We start from the raw sequence: 20,580 nt of genomic DNA, 5'->3' as shown, positions 1-20,580 counted from the left end.
TCTTAAAGGAAAAGCTTTTAGTCTTTTCCTTTAGGAAAAGAGCATGATGTTTGCTGGAGGTTTTGTATTATGTTGAGATAGTTTCCTTCAATTCTTAGTTTGTTGAGTGTTTTTATCATGATAGGGTGCTGAATTTTGTCAAATGCTTTTTCTGCATCAGTTGAGATGACCATGTAGTTTTTTTTCCATTTGTTAAATGATAACTATATTGTGTGACTTTCATATGCATTCCAGGAATAAATCCCACTTGATCATGGTGTAAAATCTTTTTAATATGCTTCCTAATTTGGTTTGTTAGTATTATGCTGATGATTTTTGCATAGGTTTCATGAGGGATATTGGTCCCTAGTTCCTTTTTTTTTTAATTTTTTTTTAATGTTTATTTTATTTTTGAGAGAGACAGAGTGGGTTAGGGGCAGAGAGAGAAGGAGACACAGAATCGGAAGCAGGCTCCAGGCTCTGAGCTATCGGCACAGAGCCCGACGTGGGGCTCGAACTCACAAGCCGTGAGATCATGACCTGAGCCAAAGTCGGACACTCAACCGACTGAGCCACCCAGGCGCCCCTCTAGTTCCTTTTCTTGTAGTGTCTTTTTCTGGCTTTGGTTTCAGGGTAAGACTGGCCTCATGGAATGAGTTAAGAAGTGTTCCCTCCTCTTCAATTTTTAAAAAAAGTTTGAGAAGGACTGATACTAGTTCTTTAAATGTTTAGTAGAACTCACCAGTGAAGCCATGAGATCTAGGGCTTTTGTTTGCAGAGTGGGTGTGCAATTGATTTTTGATTACTGATTTGATCTCTCTACTAGTTATAGGTCTATTCAATCTAATTCTTCATGAGTCCTGGTAGCTTTTGTATTTCTAGGAATTTGTCCATTTTATCTGATTATCCAATTTGTTGGCATATCGTTGTTCATTAATACTCTCTTAAAGTCCTTTTTATTTCCATACAATTGGTAGTAATGTCTCACTTTCATTTCTAATTTTAGTAATATGAATCTTCTCTTTTTTCTTAGTCTAGACTAGGTAATGGTTTGTCAATTTCGTTGACATATTCAAAGAACCATATTTTGGTTTGACTGATTTTCTCTTTGTTTTTCTAATCTCCATTTAGATTAAAGACTGCTCTAGTCTTTATTATTTCCTTTGTGTTAGATTTGAGTTCAGTGTATTCTTTTCTCATTCCTGAAGGTGTAAGTTAGTTGATGATTTGACATCTTTCTTATTTTATTTTGTTTTTTGAGAGAGATTTCAAGCAGGGGAGAGGGGTAGAAGGAAAGAGAGAGAATCTTAAGCAGGCTCCACACTCAGCACAGAGCTCCACAACCCAGGGATCATGACCTGAGCTGAAATCAAAAGCTGGATACTCAATCCACTAAGCCACCAGGGGCCTTTCTTGATTTTTAAATGTAAGTATTTATAGTTATGAAGTTTCCCCTTGATACCACTTTCACTGCATCCTGTAAGTTTTGACATGTTGTGTTTTCGTTTTCATTTGTCTCTAAGTAGTTTATGATTAAATTTCTATAGATTTGTGAGTAAATTCAGTTTTCTTTTTGTTACTGATTTGTAACTTTATCCTGTTGTGGTCAGAGAGGACAGTTTGTATCATGTCTATCTTTTAAAATATACTAAGATCAATTTGTGGCCTAACATACAACTACCATGGAAAATGAGCAATGTGTACGTCAGAAGAACGTGTACACTGTTGTTTTTGTTGGGTAGAGTGCTCTGTATACGTTCATTAGATCTCATCAGTTGACTGTGTCAACTTCTGTCTGATGATTCTATTAATGCAAATAGGTTACTGAAGTCTCCAACTATAAATACAGATCTATTTCTCCCTTCAATTCTGTTAGTTTTGGCTTCATATATTTTGCTGTTTGTCATCAGTTAAGTAAAGTTTAATAATTGTTTTATGTTCTTGCTGTATTGAACCTTTGATTAATATCCAATTGTCCTTGTTTATCTCCTATAATAATTTTTGACTTAAAGTTTATTTTGTCTTAAACTCAAAATGGATAAAGGACCTGAATGTGAGACAGGAAACCATCAGAACCCTAGAGGAGAAAGCAGGAAAAAAACCTCTCTGACCTCAGCCGCAGCAATTTCTTACTTGACACATCCCCAAAGGCAAGGGAATTAAAAGCAAAAATGAACTACTGGGACCTCATGAAGATAAAAGCTTCTGCACTGCAAAGGAAACAATCAACAAAACTAAAAGGCAACCAACGGAATGGGAAAAGATATTTGCAAATGACGTATCAGACAAAGGGCTAGTATCCAAAATCTATAAAGAGCTCACCAAACTCCACACCCAAAAAACAAATAACCCAGTGAAGAAATGGGCAGAAAACGTGAATAGGCACTTCTCTAAAGAAGACATCCAGATGGCCAACAGACACATGAAAAGATGCTCAACGTCGCTCCTCATCAGGGAAATACAAATCAAAACCACACTCAGATATCACCTCACGCCAGTCAGAGTGGCCAAAATGAACAAATCAGGAGACTATAGCTGCTGGAGAGGATGTGGAGAAACGGGAACCCTCTTGCACTGTTGGTGGGAATGCAAACTGGTACAGCCACTCTGGAAAACGGTGTGGAGGTTCCTCAAAAAATTAAAAATAGACCTACCCTATGACCCAGCAATAGCACTGCTAGGAATTTACCCAAGGGATACAGGAGTACTGATGCATAGGGGCACTTGTACCCCAATGTTTATAGCAGCACTCTCAACAATAGCCAAATTATGGAAAGAGCCTAAATGTCCATCAACTGATGAATGGATAAAGAAATTGTGGTTTATATACACAATGGAGTACTACGTGGCAATGAGAAAGAATGAAATATGGCCCTTTGTAGCAACGTGGATGGAACTGGAGAGTGTGATGCTAAGTGAAATAAGCCATACAGGGAAAGATACCATATGTTTTCACCCTTATGTGGATCCTGAGAAACTTAACAGAAACCTATAGGGGAGGGGAAGGAAAGAAAAAAAAAGAGGTTAGAGTGGGAGAGAGCCAAAGCATAAGAGACTCTTAAAAACTGAGAACAAACTGAGGGTTGATGGGGGTGGGAGGGAGGGGAGGGTAGGCGATGGGCATTGAAGAGGGCATCTTTTGGGATGAGCACTGGATGTTGTATGGAAACCAATTTGACAATAAATTTCATATATTAAAAAAAATAATAATAAAGTTTATTTTGTCTGATGTTATCACCACGTTTGCTCTCTTCTGGTTAGTATTTACATGGATTATCTTTCTCCTCCCTTTCACTTTCATTATGTGTCTTTAGATGTAAAATAAGTCTCCTGTAGAGAGCATATAGTTGCATCTTGTAGTTTTATCCATTCTGCCAATCTCTTCTCTTTTTATTGGAGAATTTAATCTGTTTATATTCAAGGTAAATACTGGTAAGAAGAAACTTACTTCTACCATTTTGCTATTATTTTCTATATACCTTATAGTCTTTTGTTGTCTCTCATTTCCTGCATTATTGTCTTTTTTAAAGTTGGTTTTTATAGTGAATGCAACATTCCAATTCTCATTTTTTTGTGTGTATTTAGCTATTTTCTTTGTGTTTCCCATGAGGATTACGTTTAAGGTCTGAAAATTATGTAACACTCTAATCTGACTTTATACCAGCTAACGTCAATAACCTACAAAAAACCTGCTCCTTTACAGCTCCACCCCCACCCTGTCAGTAGCTGATGTCACGAAATACAAACTAATAATTATTTTAAATGCATTAGCCTCTTAAATGCATCATGTAGACAAAAAATGGAATTACAAACCAAAGTCACAACAATGCTAGCTTTTACAGCAAATATTTTTTTTAGAAGATATCAGGCTCTTAAATCATGTAACAAAAAGTGGAGTTCAAACATTTGTTACAATACTGACTTTTAGTTGCTTGTGTGTTTACCTTTATCGAGATCTTTATTTCTTCATAAAGCTTGGAGTTACTGTCTCCTGTCCTTACATCTCACCCTGCAGGGCTCCCTTAAGCATTTCTTACAGGGCAGGGCTAGTAGTAATGAGCTCCCTCAGCTTTATTTTATTTGGGAAGGTCTCATTTTTGTGAAAGAATGCCCTCACTTTTGAAAGACCGTCTTGATTTTTTTTCTTCTTTGAGCACTTTAAGTTTTATTTATTTATTTTGAGTGGGAGACGGATTCTGTCAGTGCAATTTTTGTCTCGGTGCAGAGACAGATTACAGGTGCCTCCAACTTCACCACCTTCCCTGAAAACTATTTTTGTGTATTGATCTGGTCACCAAATAACTTCCTAAATACATTTACTAGTTCTAAAACTTTTCAATTAATTTTCTTGGGTTTTTGAAGTAGACAATCACAGCATCTAGAAATAATCTAATGTCTCCTCCTTTGAAATAGTTATACCTCTCACTTTTTAATCTGGTCTTTCTATTATTTAAAAATGTTATTGGCAAGCATTCTTGTCTTATTCTTTCTTGACTTACATAGAGTATATTGGTAGTGCTTCTGTGTTCATTATAATGTGGGCTGTTAGTTTTACTTATCTTTACATGGTTAAAGAAGAATTTTTGCTTTCTTATTTAGTAAGATTTTTCCTCCAACAACCTGATCAACTATCATGATAATATAAAATTTTCTTATTTAACACTGAGATATTTAATGTATTTTCTAACACTTAAACATTCTTGTATTTCTGCAAATAACCCATACTTGTTTTGAACATAATGCTGGATTTGGCTTAATGGTATTTTTAACTTTTTTTTTTTAATTTAAAGTGACTGATTTGTGATTTTCACTTTTGTACTGTCTTCTAAAGGCTTTTATGTCAGTGTTACAACACCTAAATTGAACTGGGAATTCTTCTATATTTTCCTGTGTTCTGGATAATTATCTGTTCATAGGTGTGGATGAAGCTATCTGTATAACCTCAACTAAGCCTAGCAGCATGTTCTCCAATAATTTTTCTTCCCTCGCCAGGTGTATTCAAGTTTTCCACTTCTTTTTTTTACCCTTTTGTCCACTTATATTGTCTTAAAATCACTCTTTGTATTCAGATTTTCAGATTATTTTAGCATAAGACTGTTACATTTTAATATGGTATTTTCTAATAAATTTTAGTTCGTATCTCTGGTTAATATCTCAAATTTCTGATATTCTAATTTTTAATTCTTTTTTTTTTTTTTTTTTGTTAAAGAATTGCCAGAAGGTTGTCAATTTTGTTGGATCTTCTCAAAAAATCAATTTTTCCTGTTTCCTAATTTATCACAGAAATTTAATTCCATCTTTCCTTTTACCATTTTGTTTTGTTGTTCTCTTTCAAATTTCAAAAATATGAATGCCTACTATGTTTTCAGTCTGTAGCCCACATGTTTTCCAACCGGTAAAACTTTGGGTAATAAGCGCAACCGTGCGCTTTTCCACGTTCTACAGTCTGGCTCCTGTCCTCAGCACACAGCTGCAATTGTTCTCAGTAAGTCACGGATCCCTATATGTTGTCCAAGATAACAAATCTACTGTCCTTTTTTTACTAGAACTCTTTATACGGTATCTGTCATTAACCATGTCCTGCTTCTTGAAACTCTATTCTCTTGGCTTGTCTGAGAAAACCCTTTCCTTGCTTTTCTCCTGAGTCTCCCATCATCCTCCCTCAGCATCCCACCACGGTGGGCTTCTTTTCTTCTCTTAAATGTCAGGGTTTCCCAAGACTGTGTGTCTGAGAACTTTGCTCTTATTAAACATGATTCATAGTGACCTCATCCAAATCCATGGATCGAACTATCTTTTACATGTAAAACTATCTAAACCCATTGTACAGCTCCCAACTAGATAAGACAAAATAAGATATCTCAAGGTATCCTGTCTAACTAATGTCAGCAATATCATCTTTATCCTGTAAATTTTACCATCTTTCCAGGTTACAGATACTTGTGAGTACTATCAATATTCCCAGGTTGGTAACATAGGAATTATTTTAGGTTCCTCCCTCTTATGTACCCATATTCAATGTGTTCCTTCATGGCTGTTCCTAGAATCTCTACCTTAGAGCATGATTTTCATAAAAAACTACCCTGATACTCCCATAATCTTCCTGTCTGCAACCTGGTCTCTCTCCTATCTACATGCTACACCACTTTCCAGATGATTTTTTTTTTATTTAAATTTACTTATTTTGAGAGAAAGAGAAGCAGCAGGGAAGAGGCAAAGAGAGAAGGGGACAGAGGATCTGAAGCGGGCTCTGTGCTGACAGCAGAAAGCCCAACGCAGGGTTGGAACTCACGGACTATGAGATCATGACCTGAGCCGAAGTTGGACACTTAACCAACTGAACCACGCAGGCGCCCCCAGGTGATTTTTTAATAAATGAAATATTTGTTTACTGGTGACTCACAGCTTGTGCTCTTACACATTCTTTTTATTTCCCCTACTTAGGATAGCCTCTGTCTACCCCCTTATCTACCTATTTAAATTCTACGTCCTTCCAAGTTTAAGCCTTCTATCTCCCTCTCTGGAAAGCTCCTTCTCCTTTTGTGCTAGCATTGCACCTTGGGCACATGTCTTTCATAAAACATGTGGTTCTATGGCAACCACTGATTAATTTAACTATTTTCCACTAAAGGAGAAGCAACCTGAGGCCAACCAATCTTGTTTGCCACTGTACTCTCATCAGCTAGCAAATGTTTGTTCATGTTCAAAGTACACATGAACTATTTTAAAAAATTTCTGTTTAAGAACTCATATAAACATATACACAACCAGAACTGTTAGTCAGAGAAAGGCAGATATCACATGATTTCATTCATATGTTGGAATCTGAGAAACGTAACATATGACCATAGGGGAAGGGAAGGAAAAGTAAGATACAAACAGAGAAGCAAACCATAAGAGTCTCTTAAACAGAGAACAGGGTTGATAGGGGTAGGGAAAATGGGTGATGGGCACTGAGGAGGGCACTTGTTGGGATGAGCACTGGGTGTTGTATGGAAGTGATGAATCACGGGAATCTACTCCTGAAGCCAAGACTACACTGTATGTTAACTGACTTGACGATAAAAAAGTTTAGAAAACTAACTAAATAAATAAAATCTTAAAGAAAAAAAAAAAAAAGAACGGACTACTAGTAAACTTACATAAACAAAAATACATACAACAGAAAAAAACATAAGCGGGTCCAGGTCCATAAATTCATGTTGCTCTTCCAAAAGAATTTGAGTCCTACAGGAGGTCAGACTCCTAAGCTTCTCTGAACTTGGGAATGTAAAAATTGACCAGATAACTCAGGATTGGAATGCTACCAACTATTCTATATTACAATTCTGGGTCTAACATAGCCAGACTATTAGAGTGGTATGATTAAAAGAAAAAAAAAAAAAAAAAAGCTAGTATGTTGATTGTAATGCATCCTTAAAAGACCTGAGTCCTTAATAATGAAATAAAAATAAAAAAGGGTTTGCTTATTGTAAATCCATTCCTTAAGGTCTTATCACAACACACTGCTTAGCTGAAAATATTAGCTCTTGGGACTCTCAGATTTTTGTTACCAGATTTTTGTTGTGGTGCTTTATTTGTTTCCAGTGGGAGTTTTTTATTATCTTGTTTATTTTCATAATTAATTGCAGTATATAACTCAAAGGAGCATAAATTTCTTAAGGACAAAGCTGGACCATCAGAGAGTAAAACTATAAGCAAACTGTTTAGAAAAAAACATTCAGTAAGAGTTTCAGTTTTCCAATCTGTATGTCATCTTAGCCCTGACCTAAATATAGTAAGTTTGCTTTAATTACAACTTTTTGGTTATAGAAAACTGGTAGTGAAACTAAGGCTTGAGATTCTACCTCTAATTATGACTCAATGTTATACTGTTCCAGGAACCCAGCCTATAAGCCCAGATCCAGTAAAGCCATCTCAAAATAAATTTAATTGTTCACAGGAAGAACTCAAAACAACACTGTATGGAATGGGAAAAAATTACCAATGTAAAAACAGTAAAACATTTTTAAATGTGCAAAACTCACACTCACATAGTTTAAGAACTGCATTTTCCAAACATACCTTGTCCATTAATTTACTTGCATGAAGACTCAAGCTATTGAAGAATATTTTTTTGCTTAGCAAATGCATTTCTTCAATGGTAGTCAATAATGTAGTTGCACTATTTCCAACAATGCCACTAAAAGCAAAGAATATTTCAGGTTACAAAACAAGCCTCACACGATGAGTTCTTTAACTGAATATAATTCGCTTAAAAGATCTAGATTTAAAATAAAAGTATGTATGGAGAATATAAGCTGTGAATTAAAAACAACTACTTTAGTTTCACATAAAAATAACAGAGATATTTTACTTAAGAGTTAGGTAACAAACAAATGTTTCCAGTGTTTCACAATCTCTTTTAGAAAAACACTTACAAGATGCAAATCCATCTATTTTTCTCTATTACGGTAAATGCATGTCTTGAATATCCAAGACCTAATTTTAACTTTAAGGAAGCCATTCCATCAATAATAACGCTATTCATAAAATATTTAAAATTTACTAACACTGATTTATTCTTTCCATTAAAACTCTTACACCAGGGGCGCCTGGGTGGCTTAATCAGTTAAGTGTCTGACTTCAGCTTGGGTCATGATCTTGTGGTTCGTGAGTTGGAGCCCCGCATCGGGCTGTGTGCTGACAATGCAGAGCCTGCCTTGGATCTTCTGTCCTTCTCTCTTTCTGCCCCTCCCCCACTTGTTCTCGTTCTCTCTCTCTCTCTCTCTCTCTCTCTCTCTCCCCCCCCAAAATAAGTAAACATTAAAAAAAAGGTGAGTAAAACAAAACAAAAAACTGACATCGTATATAAATTATAAAGTTTCTCAATTTTTATACGACTGCCTAAGTAGCAGCAAATTTAGACTGAATATGAAAAATCTTGTAATATTTTAAAATATCTAATTATTAGCACACTCTATACTCCTCAATTTGCTATTACAAGGATATTTCTTAGACCTATCTAAGGAATTTTCTCATTTTTGCTAGAATGTAAAACAAGCCTGTATATAAAACAATTCCCAATTTTATTCTAATTCATGTACTGAAAGTCATTTAAAAATTTGATATTAGGAGAAAAGGTTTTTGTTGATGTGAAAATATACCATCCAGTAGGAAATCCTAATTTCTAATGGCACAATACCATCTTACTATACCTAAAAGAAATTCAGATTGCTGAAAATAAATATAATGGCATTACTAAATACCATTAGATAGTAAACAAACAAACAAAAAAAGCCAATTTACAGAAAACTGATATATTACACATGACATGTTATAAAAGCAAATACTAATGCCATTTACTTCAGTACATTCTGAAACTAAAACAAATTGGAATGAATTCTTATATAGTTAATGCAGGCAAACCAAATTAACAAACATATATATAAAGTAAACAGCAAAATAAAAGCAAATTCCTAAACAGGTAGCCATAATACCTATATTTACAAAAAAGAAAGTATTTCAATTAAAAATAGTATAAGCTAAACACCAAAATAAACTGAAAGAAATTCCCACACATGCCTATACATACAATAAAAATAAGTATGTTTCTGAATAGTAAAATATACCAAGCAACAGGGGAAAAAACTGAATGGATACAAACAGAAACTGATATTTAAAAATTTCTTTAATGTTTATTTATTTATTTTGAGAGAGAGAGAGAGAGAGTGAGTGAGTTGGGGTGGGGCAGAGAGAGAGGGAGAGAGAATCCCAAGCAGGCTCTGTGCTGTCAGCAGAGAGCCCGATGCGGCACTCGAACTCACGAACCATGAGATCAATTATGACCTGAGCTGAAATCAAGAGTTGGACACTTAACTGACTGAGCCGCCCAGACGCCCAGAAACTGACATTTTAATGAAAACTTTGGAGAGATAACAACATATGTTTACATTCATTTAAAAAAAAAATTGGAGTTATCAGCCATATTTTGCACTTACTCAGATCTAGAATTTACTAATGGTTGCAAAGTACTCAACAGGTACCAGTAACCGGGCCAAGTACTTACAGATGGTTATTGCATTTCACTCCATATTTATACCCAACATGCTTATCCTGCCATTACTTGATTTTTCAATTTTAGGTATTATTTACAAAAACTCTGCTATGGAAGATGAGAGTCAAATTCTCTCAACATAATGCTCATCCCCCACCACAATATACCCAAACTTCAGCTTTCCCAGGCTCTCTAATACAGTTATATCACAGGGTTCTGGTGAATAAACACTCAATGTTTACAATATTACAGGCATGTAAATACTATTCAGAGCTAACTGAGGCATCAGGGAATTCAACATAAGGGAATGAGCAGGCTGATGAAGAAGACAAACCCCAGTGTCACAGCCTTGCAAGAGGCCTAGAAAGCAACCAGTCCAGACTGGAGGAAGAGAATGAGGGTTCCAAGAGGAATGTAGGAAGGGAAGAGGGGAGAGAAGTTGGGAAGAATTGGTAGATGTGCTTGACTACACGGTGAGAAAATGTGGAGTCTACTTAAGGGTTTGGGTCTGCAGCAAAAGCACTACCAGGAATTTATCCAAAGGATACAGGACAGGGGCACATGTATCCCAATGTTTATAGCAGCGCTTTCAACAATATGGAAAGAGCCCAATGCCCATCAACTGATGAATAGATGAAGCCGTGGTATATTTATACAATGGAATACTACTTGGCAATGAAAAAGAATGAAATCTTGCCATTTGCAACGATGTGGATGGAACTAGAGGGTATTATGCTAAGTGAAGTAAGTCCGAGAAAGACAGAAATCTTATGTTTTCACTCATATGTGGAATTTAAGAAACTTAAGACCATGGAGGAAGGGAAGGAAAAAAAAAAAAGTTACAGACAGAGAGGAAGACAAGCCATAGGAGACTCTTAAATACAGAGAACAAACTGAGGTTTGATGGGGGTAGAGGGGCAGGGGGCTGGGGAAAATAGGTGATGGGCCTTGATGAGGGCACCTGCTGGGATAAGCACTGGGTGTTGTATGTAAGTGATGTATCACAGGAATCTGCTCCCAAAGCCAAGAGCACACTGTATACACTGCACGCTAACTTGATAAATTATATAGTAAAAGAAAAAAAATTGGGGTCTAAAACAGCGATTAGGACATAGGAAAGTAAGCAAATACAAAAACAAAGCAATTACTAAGTACAGAGAGAAAAAGGTTTACAAGTAAGGAAATGTAATCAAAGTATGCTGGATTCCCTGTTTTCATGGATTCTGCATCTTCCTTTGCCTCGTTTACTACTGCCTTTTGATGGAATCTATCCTCTGGGAGTTTGAATGTATAGGGGGCATTTTTTTTTTTTTTTTGAAAATTTGCACATCTCCTATTTTTCCCCAATTTTCTTTGTGGGTTTCTTTTCTTTCTAACCTCTAAATATGAGAGCTCCCCAGGTCTCAGTCTTAGGCCTCTTCTTCATCTGTACTTACTTGCTAAGTGATCTTACCTAGTCCTGTTGCTTCAAATACCATCTATATGCTGCAAACTACCAGATGTATAGGTTCAGCCCTGACTTCTCTGTTGTCTGCTCACTCAACATATCCCACCGCATGTTCCCAGGGATGCTGAATCCCACACGGCCAAAACTGAGCTGAACTCTTCAGTACCCACCCACTCCCATAAACCTGTTCCTCTCCAGCATCCTCCCTCTCAGCAAACGACAATACCACCCATCTAACTGTTCAAACCAAAAGCCAAGAATTCGTCCCAGACTCCCCACATTTCACCCTACCTAGTCCATATATATTTCCTATTGTCTCTGGAAACCCTACTTTTCATCACCCCAAGACTATCACTCTGACACATCACCATCTCTGCTCAGAACACAGACTGCTTCCTAAATACCTTGTTCCCCTTTACCCTGGTACACTACATTATCCACAGTGTCCAGAGTCACCTTATGTACCATAAATCAGCTCAAGTCACTGAAACATCCCCACCCACCCACACACACATACATCTTCTCCAACCCTCTCAGTATAAAATCAAAATCTTCACCATAGCCTACAAAGTCCCACATGATCTGGCCTTTGCTTACCTCTCTGATTTCATTCCTCCCTACTCCTTCCATTCACTCTATTCCAACCACTGGCCTTCCTTATGGTGCTGTAAAATGCAAGCTTTTTCCAGCCTCAGGACCAGAATACCCTGTCTAGGATGCTCTTTAACAAGATCTTTACATGCCCGACTCCTTCACGCTGTGCAGGTCTGTGTTCAAATATCACCTCCACCAAAAGGCCTTTAAAATAGCCCCATGCACATACACTTGCTCATATGTGGTCACTCCCTATACTTCGTTTCCTTTCTCCTGCTTTATTTCTCCTCGTTGCCCTTAGCACTATCTAAATTATTATTTTATACTTGTTTGTCTTTCTCCCCATTAGAGTAAGTTTAAGCGGTTTTGTTCACTGCCATATCTTTAGCATCTAGTAGACTGACGTCTGCAATCAATTTTTTAATTGACTAAATGAGGAAATATGTGAACAAGTAAAAGTAAAAAAAAGTACATGGAAAAAAATGATCAAAAGATCCAACTGTCATCCTCAAAGTCATCACCTTCAAAGATAGAAAAATTATAATTCTCAGAGTCTAATAAATATATTACCTTCAGAATCCAAATGATTTTTTCTTAGCATTCTTTGTATTAGAAACTGAGTTATCTTTATCTGCAAATGATAAATTTTGTTCAGTACCATCATGGGTATTACTACATAAATAATTTAAAAATTATTTAGCACTACCTTTGCCTAATACGGCATTAGTTATGTGTTAGCTGCTTTCAGCTGCTGTTGTGTTTTCTAAGTACATATCATTCTCTTATTTTAGGAAGCTTACAACATCACAATTGAAACTAGTTTATTGCTTCTGAGTCATGGCAAATGATGGTAATAAATTTATATCTAAAATGTTAGAGGACTAACCCAAATCCTATCACTGATTAGTTATATATAGCCTGTGGCTTGTTGGTTTTGTTTAAAAATTTACCGGGGTGCCTCAGTGGCTCAGTCAGTTAAGCGTCTGACTTTGGCTCAAGTCATGATCTTGTGGTCCGTGAGTTCGAGCCCCACATCAGGCTCTGTGCTGACAACTCAGAGCCTGGAGACTGCTTCGGATTCTATGTCTCCCTCTCTCTGCCCCTCCCCCACTTGCACTCTCTCTCTGTCTCTCAAAAAATGAATAAGTGTTAAAAAAAATTTTTTTTTTAATTTACTAATAGCATGTGAATTCCATCTCTTAACTGTGAAGTTCTGGGTGGCTAGTCTCAGCTACAAGAAGGTAGGGAACGTCACTACCATAGTCTTTTGGTGCTTCCTTAACTAGAGATCCCTGCACCTCTCCTATTAGTTATAATAACCCCTGGATTTTAACAATTGGACTTCTGTTCCTGATACTAACATACTGGATGAAAAATAATTGTTAAGTCATTTTTAATGGACTAATAATGGAAACTATCCAAAATATAGTGTGAAAGGTCATTGTTTTAACACAACTACATGGAACACAAGACACGGAATATGGTCTTATAGTGACATTTATGATAAAGCTCAAGTGTATACCATCACTGCAAAGGGAAGATAAATGAATCTTTCGGAGTCAAAGATCAAATTATAGAGAAAATAAGTGGTTCCTAATTAGATAAAGTAGCTTTTATTGAAAGCAGACAAAGCTATAGTTCTGTTTTATCATTAATAGAAAACTAAATGTTAAAAAAAAAAACTTACATTATTTATACCCAGAATAGGACACTTCACTTATTGTGCTCTATTTTGAGTGTAATGTATAATTACTGTAGGTACCATGGATCTCTTTTACTAATGCAGAAGAACTAAAAAAATACTCACACTACAAACTTATACTGTTATATAGGCTGTGTGTGTGTGTGTGTGTGTGTGTGTGTGTGCGCGCGCGCACAGTTATGTTTGGGGAAGAAAGGGAAAAGAAATGGCGGACCTCAAAATACAGCACAAACAACACATACATAATGATTCATAAGGTGTGGAGGTTCTGCTGGTTTATATTTAGTCAAACAAATGGTGAAAGCAAACAAAACCAAAACCTTATACTGTGTTTCTACCTGAAATAACGTATCACAGAGGGTCTAACAAGCACATTTAACCATTCCACTTACCTGATTGTATGATGGTAAAATTTGAGGAGGTTAGAAATTTTATATAACAAAACTGCCCCAGGTTCAGCAACTATTACTTGTTCAATTCGAACCTGTGAAAACATGAAAAAAAAATTAAACATTTCTTAAAGGCATAATTTTCATTCTACAATCACATGTGGTCTAAACAGCATTTTAAAAAGACAAAATTTAATTCTGTAGAAATCACAAAATTCCTTCTAAGTAATCTCTGAATATTAAATTATAAGGGATAGTAGAATAACAGAAATATTTTAACACAGATATACTCTACCAAAAAAAAAAAAAAAATCCTTTACCTACAGAATTTGGCTTGAAGGCAGTCGCTACCAAAATAACCAATACATGAGGAGGTCATTGTGAGGTTTTTTACCAGTATATAATGGAATTGAGTTCAGCACTATTTGCAAATCAGCTGTTACCTCCCTAAGAGCAGATTATCAGTGAAATACTGCTCTATCATCAACTATTCAGAAAAAAAAAATTAAAGAATTCTTATCTTCAAACTATTATACCGAATTTCCTTTTTTAAATTAGCACCAACATATATGTCTAATTACGACTACCAGGGCAATATCAGATCTAGTTCAAAGTTAACTCGATCTCTCTTAAGGTTAACTACTAGGAATCTTTAATTAAATTCCATCCCTTACATTCCCTTTATATTCCCTAATTAATGAATGCAAGCTAAATTACACCGGGATGCACTTCCTTACATATTGTATCTGCTCTTAAGCCGCTGCTTAAGAGTGTCTTCTTGTTTCCTAACTAGATTCTAAACACAGACCTTGTATTTGTTTTCTGCTGCTTTTACATCTCCACAGCATCTGGGAGAACAGTACATACACCACAGATGCTTAATACATGCTTTTGAAAACTGAAGTTTCTCTGTACTTGGAATATGTCATAATGCCAACATATGTGATTTGCTAAAATAGATTTATAAATGTATGTATGTGAGCATACAAAAACCTCTCAGATTACAGAAATTAAATGACCTTTACATTAATATGTTTATGAAATTTATACATCTTTTGGCATTAGACATTAGTAGATGAGCTAACTAACACAATATTACAAGTTGTGAACAGCATGTGAATTTAAAAACCACGATTTACACATTACAATTTCTTTCTAGGTCCAAAGCCTACCTCAATAGTGATTTAAATGATATATCAATAAGTGATATTTTCTGAATGTTAATGTAATTATCAGGACAAAATATAATAGATGCTAATTGTAGATACACAGCTCTTCTCTAGTAGATTTGTAACAGCATCTTAGCTATCTGGCAAAGTCTCTCCAAAAATGTTCAGGCATCAAAAAAATACTCTTTACGCCAACTCTGTCAAGCAAGTGAGAAAGGAGGAAGAGGGAGGGGAAGAAGGGAAGGAAAAGAAGGAAGACACAGAGGAAGGAAGAGGAAACAAACCCAGTTCCGCCTCTTTTCACACACACACAAAGGTTCTGCAGGAAAGTAGCATCCTTTCAGCTATGATGAAAAGAACAGAGAAAGGCTGAAAAATCAGGGGATTTATGTACAATACACGAAGGTTGTTTGCCACACTGTTTTCTGAGGGTGACATAAGAGGACCACCATTTTCAGCAAAGGCCAACAGTCCCAGGAAAAACAACAGGCGATGAGAGAAAAACACAAATGTACAAAGGCTGAAAGAGACTACGGAGGTGGTGGCAGCAGGAACCAACTAGAAAGTAGAAGGCGCTGGAGAAAAACAAGCATTATTAGCAAAGCTGAACAGCAGTGACGGGAAGAATGGCTCAGACATAACAGGCTTCCAACTGTCCCTGGCACATAATAAACACTCAAGAAACTGTAACTGTATCAGAAGTGGCAGAGATGATAAAGGCAGAAATTAAAAGTAGCCAAAGGGGCGACAGGCAGTTGGACAACAATCTTGGGAGGAGATAAAAGACCCAATGGCGGCTCTCCATTCCAGTGCCAGAGAGAGAGCTGTAGCAAAGCAAGAGTCAGAAAGCACGAGAAAGATGGAGACAATCTGTGTTTATGGGGAGGGGACAAAAGGAGGAGGCAGGACTGAAAGGGATAATAACAAACCTTTGTCTCAACATCATAGATGGCTGCTTGGAGTAGACGTTTGTTCCCCAGTACACATCAGCAATCTGAGGGCACTATTTCTGTACCATGCAATACAGCATTCGGCTCTATTTCCCATGCCATTTATCTTTGTATATGAACTTATTTTCATAGAACCCACCATAATGTATGAAGGTCTGAGCATATCATAAGTTTTTATTAAGAAAGGTAAAATTCAAATGTTAGCTAGTAATCGCTTTGTAACCCAGAACAGTCATATAAAAAGAAGCATCATCTTACCACCTATAGACTTGGAAAACAAAGATTCAATACATTAATTCTTTTTTTTTTTTAATTTTTGTTTATTTTTGAGAGAGACAGAGACAGAGCACAAGCAGGGGAAGTGCGGAGAGAGGCGGAGACACAGAATCCGAAGCAGGCTCCAGGCTCTGAGCTGTCAGCACAGAGCCCGACATGGGCTTGAACCTGTGAACCATGAGATCATGGCCATGATCACGATCAAGCTGAAGTTGGACGCTTAACCGACTGAGCCACCCAGGTGCCTTGATAATGATTATTTTTAAATGTATTTTACAATCCTACACTAATGTGTTAATTTGAGAAAATTATAGCTTGGTTTCCAGCTGTGAAGTTATTTTTAAACTCATAGGAATAAGGCAATAATTTATCCAGATACCATATAACATATATAAAAGCAAAATATTTACCTTCAGAGGCCTGCACACACCCTCAGTAATATGCCCAACAACTTCCTGAATATTTTCTTCAACACCTACAATTAATTATAGCATAACTAAAATGTTTTTTCCATATTACGCATAAGTTCAAAACACGAACAATAATGTATATGATTAATGACACTAATAACAAACATTTAAAATAACATAACAATATTTTATTAAGTTGAATGTCTTTTAGGACATTATCAATTATGTTAATATTTGGGTCCAGAACCTGGTTAATTTATTTCACTGCTGATTAATAACATGAACAACTTCTTTGTGAAAAAGAATAAATGTATGAGTCACAGGAAAAAAATGACTGGGAAACATATTAATTGAAGGAAGTGATATGAAGATGTATTAGCATCTGCTCTACAAACGCCTTATTCTGGGCAGGGGTGCTGAGCACAGAAGCTGAGATGTAAAAATGGAAAGCACACCTTGTAACCTAAGGGAAAAACTGACATTTACTAAATATTGACTATTTGCCAAGCTCCTGGGTACTTGACATTTACTGCTTGTGACTGACTTTTTTTTTTCAGATGGAGAAACTGAGGCTTAGAAGAATTAAGTCATTCTCAAAGAATAACCTATTTCATCCAACTCCGATCTATTTTCTTCCAACCTCTTCACACTGCCTCTCAGATACACTTTACCAAAACATCTTTTAAGAAATACATTATTTTAAACCAGGTAATTAGGATAACAGAAACCCACTTTAAAAAGTGCAGACCTTGTGCCAATCCAGCATACCCACTGAGTCTAATTTGAATTTCAAAGAGCAAGAAAAACAAGCAGTAAGTACCCTCCCAGATTTGCACACTAGCTTCTCCTGCAGATCAGGATCTGAGCCAGAGCGGCGCAGGGCTGACCAGTGCGACAAAGTCACAATATTCCTCTTCACTTCCTATCAAAAACAGAGTACCTTAATTTTCCATTTATCCCTCAAACTCTAACAACAGGCATCTTAAGGTAATCGCCATTAAGAAGACGTGAAATCCTGTAACAACCACGCATCAGCAGTTTCTTCCTTGAAATCAAGACCAAAATTTTAAGTACATAAAGTACTACATGGGTAATTATTCAAAAAACTACAACAGTCACATGAGAATGAATAAAGGGGCTGGGTGGTAGAAAGAAATGAGAGACTTAGTGGCTTAACGACCTTAAACCAGACACTTGGTCACACATATAAAAGGAGGATATACCACCTCTCACTTTAAAGTGTGGTGTGGACATCTGAGACCATGTGTGTTACACACACCAGAAGGGTCTTAAAAGTCAGGCAGAGGAGTCTAGGCCTGATAGGGAAGGTCACAGGGACCGGTGCACAAGTGTGCACAGCTGTGTGACAGGAAGGTGATGGAGGACAGAAGTCTATTAGCAGGAGAGGGGAGAAACCAGAGGAAAACTAATCAGAGCGCTTACTGTGCCACTGAGGGGTGAAGAGCTTATCTCTGTGAAGATGACAGATTTCGAGAAGTTTGTGTTATTGTCTCTATTTAGATGTCAGCAATTAACAACTGGAGGACCCACCTTGTAGAGTTACATGCTTTAAGAGAGCTTCAAGGTGTTCTTTCTCAGAAGCGGTCGCCTGATGGAGCCAAGCCAACATATCTCCCACGTATCTAATGCAGAAACTGAATGTTAGTAAAGATTTCCTTCAGAAAAGCCTCAAAAATCCCAACACTGTCTGATTACGATACCTCAAGGGGTCATGGGAGTGCATTTCAATGGGTCTTGGCGTGCCTCCCGGGCCCCCTCTCGTAAGAGCATCAATAAATCCACGAACAACGGTACTTCTCCTGGCTGTTCCAAATTCATCCAAGGTATACCTGGGAGAAACAAGTTATTGGAGAACCAGAGGTGTTTCTTTCTGATGGTTACATCGAACTATCCATGCAGTTTCTGAGATAAGCAGCTTGTCTCAGCTTCTTTACACAACGCTCTCAAGCAATAAATACTGTTGTGCACAATTACCTTGCGATCACTTTCTATCTTTTTAAAACAAATTAGAATCAAAATGCTTTGATTTTTCTCCCCTCATGCTCTTAGATTATAAATATGTTTAGTGTAAAGAATGCATTCCTTTAAATGATCACGAATTCTATGAAATGACTTCTGATTAAATGACTACTTACAGCACAAAATTCACAAACTTTTAACTTCTCAAATACGTAAAACTAATCCTCATCCTCAGGACCCAATCTGTCCCAATAAACAGAAGCAATGTAACTTCTGTTTCTAGGGCTATTCATTCTGACCACAAGTTATATTAGAAACCAGTGAATTCACTGGCAATTTAAATAGGGGTGAGGGGACTTATCAAGCCTGACAAACACTAGACTCTGATCCGTATAATTATATGAAATATACATACACATTAATATTAATGTTAATCTCCCTTTAATAATAGACATAACTTGAAGCAAAACCAGCATGAGTTACAATGAACCTTCAATGACATCTATATATGTGAAACACCTTTTCCCCGAGAGAGAGGAACATTTCTTTGACTTGAAAGAGATTATTTCCCAACAAAGGTCAAAAATTCAAAATGGAAAAAAAAAGTATTCAAAATGAAACTTTATAAAGGTGAATGTTAGAATTATTTAAATATCCTAAAATGCCTCTAGTTAAAATTAAAAGTTAAAATCCCCATTTTTTTAGCTAGGGCTATAGCAAAAAAAAGAAAAATTCCGGTCAAAAAGTAAATTAAAAGATGAAAGATCTGGGTCCATAACAAATTAAAAGAATAGTGTAAAAGCCTCTAATAAACGGATCAAATACATAAAGAATGAATAAAAGTCAGCAAATTGCTACATTCCTTAACACCTTATATTCTGAAGGTTTACCAAAGGAAGGAAGACATCAATTTATTCATTTCTACTTATAGTAAATTTCTTTATGAAAAAAATGGCTATACTTGACTTATTAAAAGCTAATAATGCATTAGCATTCCAGTTACAAGCTACCTAATAAAAGCTGGGTATGGCAATGCTTCCCAAGGACTTCAATAATTATCATTTTTCTGGCACATGATACCTACACATTTGAGACACGCTCAAGACACCAAAGCTTTTACTCATTACTTAAAGTACATACGCAGTGCCATCTGGTGGTTAACATGAGACATTGTTAATTTTTTCCTAAATTTAAAGAAACCACCACTTTGAAAATAAATGATAACTTAATGAAAGGCCAACTTTCTCTTTTAGCATTCATCTTACAGGAATCAACTGGTCTTTAAAACTTCCTTCTTCCTAAGTTAACTTCCAAATGCCTCTTACCATGTTCCAAACTGCACTACTGCCCCCCTATTCCCTGGCTTGTGCCTCTTCAAGATAAATCGTGTCTATTATAGTTCTGTTCTTTGCCTTTCAAGCTTTTTCCTGGCTGTAACAATGGATTCTAAATATACCCTTCTGTATTTGACAGCTTTCCAGTTTATCTCCTTTCAAAATAAAAATAATAGCTAAAATTCTGTGATGAGCAAAGCATTATTCTAAGCACCTTATGGGAACAATCTAACTTAAATCTTCACAAAAACCCTGTAAGATAGGCACTATTTTTATCTTTATTTAAGGAAATTGAGGTTTATAAAGGTACAGAG

At 36.3% G+C, this 20,580-nt stretch overlaps 1 protein-coding gene across 1 annotated transcript in view; it reads right to left on the bottom strand.

Moving 5' to 3' along the window:
• Positions 1-20,580, bottom strand: part of COG6 (component of oligomeric golgi complex 6) — an 83,912-nt gene that overhangs the window by 36,904 nt on the left and 26,428 nt on the right. Inside the window, exons 9-13 of the mRNA XM_030309483.2 lie at positions 18,674-18,802; positions 18,504-18,595; positions 16,953-17,017; positions 14,151-14,242; positions 8,044-8,161 (exon numbers count right to left, since the gene is read on the bottom strand). Coding sequence (XP_030165343.1) covers positions 8,044-8,161; positions 14,151-14,242; positions 16,953-17,017; positions 18,504-18,595; positions 18,674-18,802 — 496 coding nt within the window. The remainder of the gene's footprint in view (positions 1-8,043; positions 8,162-14,150; positions 14,243-16,952; positions 17,018-18,503; positions 18,596-18,673; positions 18,803-20,580) is intronic.

The sequence above is a fragment of the Lynx canadensis genome, chromosome A1 (genome assembly GCF_007474595.2).
Source record: "Lynx canadensis isolate LIC74 chromosome A1, mLynCan4.pri.v2, whole genome shotgun sequence".
NCBI lineage: Eukaryota > Metazoa > Chordata > Mammalia > Carnivora > Felidae > Lynx > Lynx canadensis.
This window is presented reverse-complemented; position numbering and strand designations above follow the sequence as displayed.